This window comes from Parambassis ranga, chromosome 19, assembly GCF_900634625.1.
Source record: "Parambassis ranga chromosome 19, fParRan2.1, whole genome shotgun sequence".
Taxonomy (NCBI): domain Eukaryota; kingdom Metazoa; phylum Chordata; class Actinopteri; family Ambassidae; genus Parambassis; species Parambassis ranga.
In genome coordinates, this window is record NC_041039.1 from 11103825 (window position 1) to 11111654 (window position 7830).

General features: G+C 42.0%; 1 protein-coding gene across 3 annotated transcripts in view; it reads right to left on the reverse strand.

The window, feature by feature from the left end:
• Positions 1-6989, reverse strand: part of LOC114452733 (myosin phosphatase Rho interacting protein) — a 38025-nt gene extending 31036 nt beyond the window's left edge. For all 3 annotated transcript variants that reach the window (XR_003672309.1, XR_003672308.1, XM_028432243.1), the window contains exons 1-3: positions 6166-6989; positions 4396-4473; positions 2675-2740 (exon numbers count right to left, since the gene is read on the reverse strand). Coding sequence is in view for 1 of the 3 variants with exons in the window: in XM_028432243.1 (XP_028288044.1) it covers positions 2675-2740; positions 4396-4473; positions 6166-6285 (264 nt within the window). In the remaining 2 variants the exon portion in view is untranslated. The remainder of the gene's footprint in view (positions 1-2674; positions 2741-4395; positions 4474-6165) is intronic.
• Positions 6990-7830: the final 841 nt, after the last annotated feature.

A 7830-nucleotide genomic window follows, 5' to 3' on the forward strand; every position in this document is an offset into this window, starting at 1 on the left:
TGCAGTTGTGTGATGTGTCATTTGTCTTATTCTTTACCTCTACATTATCTTTTAATGAGCTCGACTGTTAGCAGAGCTCTGCTAATGGAGGAACAGTTTAAAGCTGAGGTTTCTCAAGCACCTGTTTCTGGCATGACTTCTGCAGTCAAGCACCCTTCTTCCCAGGTGCGATCACTCACACATACACACACTTACTCCCACCCACGGGAACATATGCAGGTCAGCACAAACTGTGACTTTGTCTGGCACAGCCTTGCACAGTTTGTTTTGATGCTGTGTCTGATATTTTTGTCTACAGCTACAGAAAGGCTCACTGACCATATGACTGAGCCTAGAGACAACCTCTGCTCAAACATTTGTGCTTTGCTTCCAGAGTGTTCTGTCCTGTACGCTCAGGGCAGAGACAGCCAGCAAGCGCTCCACAAACCCCAGAATCTGCCCCTATGTTACACATACCATAGTCAACCGTTGCTGGACAAAGGGACAAAACATGTTGCCAAGGCAACGCTGGCCTGACATAACTACAGCTCTGTGAACAAAGTCCTGTACATTCAGCAAATACTGGAGACTGAACTCAAAGCAGTAATTGTATCTTATCACACAGTGTTAATATTCAGTAGACTAACTCAGACACAAAATTTCAACTCTTTTCATTCTTTGCAATCCATGCCAAGAACAATCCACTAAAGCTGAGCTAACACATTAGCCTTGCATGGCAGCACATTTTCTATGCAGGCCAACATTTTCAGCCATTCATCCTTCCAATCAGTAGTGGAACATACTTCTCTTGCCCTCACTGCAGCAACATTTTCTTCTTTTCACTACTTGTCTGCACAAAAAAGCTCTTCAAAGCCACCGCTGCTACTAGCACAAAGTGATAGCAGTGGTGTGTCATGGTGTGTGTGTTCACTGTAGGTGGGCAACCCAAAAATCAATGACTGCAAGTACTGTGATCTCTACCAGGTTTTTGCTGAGCCATTTCTTTCCCACCCAGAGCCATGCCACATCCTGCAGGTTGGAACCACAGCCCATCTGGGTTTGGTTAAACCAAGACTGAAGAACCATAAAATGAGGCTGTGGAAAACAGAGGGGCACCTCCTCATCTACGATCTTAACTAGTGCTCTTAGATGAGGGTTCTGATGTGGTCTGGAGGAACGTTATACCGGCGAAAGCTTGGCAACCCATAGATGCGACCTGATCACTCACTATACTGCTTTAAACGGATGATGATTGCGGTTATTTTAAGGGTTCTACATTGAACATTTTAAGTGCGTGTAATGTGGATACTAATCAACATGAAACTACTCGATATTACACCGAGTTATGTATGCCGATTAGCCAAGTTTGTGCAGCTGTTTATTCAACACAATACTATTATTCTAATGCGCCTGGTGTGACAACTGAGGCTCTATATTTAGCGACACTTGATATTTCCAGCTACAAACACTTACTACCCCCCTTCTCCTTTTGATCCTCCATTCAGAAAGGAGATGAAAAGATGAAGAGTGACATTCAGGGTGAAGAATGAATGGAAGGAGGACATCCGCCTCGTTGCTTTGTCTCGTCCTGTAAACACATCACCCATCTTTCTTCCAGTGTCACCACCCTCCACTAACGGCACCCAAAAGCAATATATTTACTGAAGAAAACAATAAAACCAGTGCAGTATTTCAAACTATGTATAGTACAGTAGGGATGCTATTTAACACAGCAGATTCTACAGTAAACCGCAATAACTGCAAAAGGCACAGACAAGAAAAAAAACATTCCACACTGCATCCCTCCAACCCTTCAGCTGCTTCTATTGCATAAAACCTTTCAGCGTCTCTCTAGAATGCCACAAACAACATGAAAGGGTCAAAAGCAATAAAGCAAGTGCTGTTTCAACTGCTTCTGCTTTCACCTCATTTCAAAGCGCATCCCACGTTCAGAAAAGGCTGTTGAACGATGCTTTTGGTCAATCAATATTCCAGCTTGCCCACATGCTGCAGTGCCTATAATACTACATAAAAAAGACAGTCTATATATATATATATTCATTTCATAATTATTAATATGTATTGTGGATATTCCACTACTGACAACAATAGGTCACGTAAAACATCTTCATGGCATCGAGTGGCTATTCCAGTTTTGCTTTCAGAGCAGGAAGTCTCCACAGGGCTCTTACACAATAAGTGTGCGGTGTATAAGCCATTTACACACACACACGGCTCGGCACATGACTTTTAGTATCAACACCATGTGGTGTCACTTCATTTCCTTTTGACACCACAGTGCTGGTTAACTTAGTGTTTAGCATGTTCACCAAATACTCTGTTGTATGCCAAGACTAAAAAAAAGCACTGCTGTTGAGCCTGTTACAAAATAATTGCCTTTAAGGTATCTGCTTTGGTTATGTCATAATATATCATTTAAAGCCTCCCTGTTGTGTGATCTCTTCCTCTTTGTGGCCTGTATTGTCTGCTGGTAATGCAAGCTCAACACTTCCAGGAGTTAAAGTGGAAAATACTCACTTCCCTTACGTTGATATATTGATATATTGTATATGTATTGACAGCAGCTTAAAATGTATAAAAATAAAGGATTAAACTTTGATCAGTGAAAATCAAAACCACCCACCAATATTGCCCTACCCATTGCTCTACCCATTCAAAACTAGCTTTAACTCACCATTTCGTCCAGAGCATAGCGAAGTAAGCCATGTTCGTAGAGGATAAAGAACCGCCTCTGCCATTTCTGTAAGAGAAAATAAAAAAAGAAATTCTTGGATTAATGACAAGGTCAAGGAAACTGAAAAGGGAAACCTCATCATTATTTTATGAAGGATGTAGCAGTTATTTATTATACATTAGCAATTTTATTGATGCTATTAGCATCTGTTTGCAGAGATTGTTTATTGGATCTATAAAGGCAACCGCATCGTGCCATGCAGTGACAACTACTTTTCTTGGCACAAGTTTTGCATAAACCACATCACACTGCTTTCAAGTTAGGACGAGCTGGACCAGATTTTATCATCAACAGGCTGCGTGTGTATCATGAACGAACTGATCAGGGATCTCTGTTGTTTTATGTCCCGGGTGTAATCACAACAAAGTGGGTAAACACTGCCACAGGAGCACACAGGATTACACTTCTGATAGCATTAAGTGTGACCAGATCTCCCTTACAGGATACACTGATAAAAGCAACCATGAACTGACTGTGTCACTGAACAGTGTTGGAGGACCACGGCTATTGATGAGGATCATATTACTGAAACGTCTACTTCAACACACAGGGGGTATATTTTATCAATATTTGTGCTAAGTATATGCTGACAGCTCCATCACTGCGCCTACTTTTGTTAATGGCCCGTTTTGTCTCAGTGTTAAATTTCCTGGTCTCCTATTGCAACTGAGCCTAATCCATGAAATATTGAGAGCTGCTCTACAACCTTAAAAGGGCACTGGAAGGTCTGAATAGGGGCGTCGAGACGCTTCACAGTAACAATAAAAAGGACAGTGCAGTCACATAAAAAAAGGGAATTACAAAAGGCCACTAAAGATCAATTACTCACAGTATTACAAAATAAAGCCACAGACCCACAACCTGTTAAACTAAAACATGTCAGCACTTCGTCTCTGTTATTTGTTTGCTGGTCACTCTAAACCTGACCAATGTGCTCACCTCAGCACTACGCACAGGCTGCCAATTATACCCCCACACACGGTAAAAAGCTGACTGTAAGAATAGGAGGAACATATCAGTGATGATGTCAAAGCAGCAGCAGACTCCTGATAGTACATCCACAGAGGTGCTTTTCCCAAAACCCATATGGAAGCCATCAGGGTGGCTGTGAGAACTGGGACCTTCCTTCTCCTCCCCCACATTCTCCCTAGTCCTCTTTTTTTGGGATGCACCACCGCAGTATAATCTGGGAGCTGATAAAGGAAGGCTCCTATTACATGATGCTGTATGACAGACTTCATAGCATAAAGTCAACATTAGGCTCATTAATGCTGGATGATGAGGCTTCTTCTGACAGAGAGCCAAGCCTCCCACAGGAATCTGCTGATGGTGCTGGAGCCTCAACAACGAGAGCGCTTGTGTATCAAATCAAATGGGCGGCAGAATGGATAACAATTTAAAAAAGGAAAGTCTACCCATGCAGCTTACCTGACACAGTCTCTATTCCCATGATATTAAACTTCTCATGCCACACTCAAACAAAGCTAACACAAAATCCAAACAACTGCACCTATTAACTCTTGGAATGAGCAGAAGCTAAAGACAATGGATAAAGCTGCTTGATTTTGGGTTTTATGAAGCTCTGCCAAAAGTTTCTCTATTGAAAGGGAACAAAAAAAAACACAAGTCCAGCAAAAGTAAACACTTATGAAACAACTTACCCGGGATCTGTGTAAGGGATTGTCAAAATTTGTTCCCTCAGGTGCCAGTAGCAGCCATCCTCCATATATAGGTTTTGCCTGGTGAGCAGAAAACACAGTGCAAACATTAAAACATGAACGCAATTATTAACAGTTTAACTCACTTAGGCTACAAATTGTGACCTAATTTACACTGACACACACACACACACAGTTTAGTTTAGCACCACGAAGGTGTGTATTAGTCACTAGCAGCCTTGAGTTAACTGTAGGCTGCATTCTCCTGTTGGCTTTACTCCAGAGCACCATGCTGCCCTGAAAAAAGAGGCTAACACACATGATTTTCCCTCTGATCCTCTAAGAGGGTGGACTGGTGGGTGGAGGGGGTAGCAAGAGGCAGAATTTAGCAAGAAAAACAATGGAGGAAAAGCAGAAGTAGCACTGATCTTGGGAGCTTTCGTGGCAAGTTGGCCTGGCAGTCTTTCTTAAATTGTTCTGGTACATACTTGAAGTGAAGCCACACTAGCAGTCAGCACTTGTTTGCTGAGCCAAAAAAAAAACCTGTATAACCACCACTGCATGGTTATGTGTACAGGGGAACAACTTAATGTTTACACTTGAATCTTACCTTCATCCTAAGAGCTTAACAAATTAGGCATATTACGTAATTCATCTGCACTCCCCACTACTTTAGAACAGTAGCCTGCAAATCAAGCTGAAAAGTTCCGACATTTATAGCCGCCTGGCACCTCCGTGTCTCTCTATCGGAGAGGTGGAGGGGGGGGTTTGATTACAGTCATAACTTTATCCAATGTAAGGCCAGGTATAATCCACCATAAAATCCTCTTTCACTTTGATTACAGGAGGCCCAGCACATTTCTCAGCTGAATGACTCTGTAAACAAAATGACATAACAGGAATTTTCAAATCCTAACCATGACCTTAAAGGAGCTTACAAGACAAGAATCCAGATGAAAACTAACTTCCAAGTATCCGTGCCTGTGCACAGAACAACTTTAAAAGAAGTTCAGTTTTGTCCCATCTCTCCTCACATGACCTGACAGCAGCCCAAATGGCAATTCTCCCCCCGAGACCGAGAAATAAGCGAGATGAATGTAGGTCACTTTTTTACCCTTCAATGGTTCAGTCAGTGGTTAAACGGAGTCATTTGAGTGTGTTCATTTCGCAATGCACCCCCCCCCCTTTCCAACCTCCTATTCCCCTCCCATTATAAAAAAAACTATGTAATACTGCACCCATGAAAGCGAGGTGAATTAGTGACAGAATGAGTCCTGGATGAAAAGTATGTACTGAACTTCTTGTAGTTGGATCAACAGCATGACTCAAGGTCTGCAGCCTCTGACATGATCATCTCTACCAACAGCGCAGCCATTGGGGGCAAAACAGCATGGATACATTAGGATTTACATTACCTGTCAACAAGCCTCACACCCACAGTGTACACAATCCACATCATAAAATGATGTTGAGCCTCTCAGTCTCCCTTAGTCTTTAAGAATTGCCTTTACATTTTGTTTATTTGGGCATTCCAAAGATTGGATAAATAATAATGATGATTCAACCAAAGCAGCTGAGAGTATGCTGTGAGGCATGGAGCTGGGTGGAGGCCTATATCTGCATGAATTAAGGTCAGTATGCGCCCTGGGGCTGGAAACTAATTATGTCCAATTAACCTAACCTTTGCACTTCATGGTCTACTGAAGCCGTTTGAAATGTGCACATCAAACAAAACACAACGACACAATATCACAATAAAACACATTTGTTCACCTGGTTTAAGTCTTCGTCGTTCAGCAGATGTGACTCTCTGGGCTTAAAGCAGTTCTGGCATTTACTTTTGTTGAAAATGTTGGCTTGGAATTTCCGACAGGGGTTTTCTTTGAATGACATGGTTAATTGAAAAATAGGAAATTGATGAGGAAAAACTTCAGGAACTTAAAAAAAGGAAAGTTCTCGTTTTGAGCTGGTTTTCTAGAACAATCCGATGAAAGATGTCCATTAAACGGTGCGTCGTTCACCTGTCCTGCGTTACCTGAGGCGGTGAAAAACCTCGTTAAGTTATATCTATGGTCATTTTGCGCTCGGTTTCGCCTCCAGCAGCAAACTGACAACTTTTGTTATTGTTTACAAGCTTTCTGTAAAAAGAATTGTTGGCAAATAAGTTGTCGAATGTTTTTCCTCAGTTACGTTTTCCCGCGAGGTGTCGACGTCTCACAGGTGACATTCCGGGCCTGGAGCTCTGTGCAAAAGTCCTGTCAGCCTCCATGGAGCAGAACGGCGGCTCTATCGAGGGAGGGAGTCCACTTTGGCCCCTCTCTCCCCCACTCTCTCTCCCCCTCTCTCGCTCTCGCTCTTTCTCTATGTCTGTCTATCTAACAAGTGATACCGCAGTCATCGCATTTAAACATATTTATCTCCATTTAAGGCCCAGATACGTTATCAAACTTTAGAAACGCCATCGACGTGGCTGTCATGCCGTCGGATCCATAGCGTCGCGTCTCCTTTCGTCGTGCAGCACCGTTCCTGCTGGCGCTGATACGCAGTCTGCGGTTGATGTTTTCGTGAAAATCCTCGTTCGGGCCCGGACATCCACTCGGTGGAGAGAGTGGAGCTGCGACTGACAGCCGTGTCGACCAATCACATGTGTCGACCCGCCCACAACTGAGGCCGTGTCTGATTCTAACCAATAGAGAGCCTTTGAATGCTCTCCAAGGGCTTTAAAGAGCCCATGATGAAAACTTCAAATGCAAACCTGAAATACTGACTCTTTGACAAGTAATATTTTTTATTTAATGTATCAATTTTAAAATTTGTATTATTTATTTATTTATATTTATTTAACTGTAACATTTTATTTATTTATTTATTTTAAAGAAAATATAGGCTATAAACCTGTATAGATAGATAGATAGATAGATAGATAGATAGATAGATAGATAGATAGATAGATAGATAGATAACATGTAGGCTACAATAAGGCATTTTATAAATATATTTTAAATAAAATTGTGGCTGCTAAGCAAATACCAGAAAGCCAAGTATTGTTTTGATTTCAGGCTCCAGAGCACCACCTGTTGGCCTTAAATTTCAGCACGTTGTACAGCCCACTGTGTCAGAGCATTGACAGTAAAAACTGTCAGAGCCAGATGAGATGGCACTGTGTGAGTGATAGAAAGCAGGTGGAGTCAGGGAGGTCTCTGTGCAGGTGGTTGTTGCTTCCATGTTAGTTTCTCCTATTGATTTCCTGTGAAATCTCTCTTCCCATTGACCAACAGCCAGCATGCATAATTATTTCATAGCTTACATACTGAATGTGGATAGGTGTTTTTTTTAACTTTATGCAGTGAGCATTTCTTTTAAGCTGGGCCTAATGTCTTGTGATTTTAGCAGGAGGACATGGAAGTCAGATGGGAATTAAAATATGCATACTGAAGA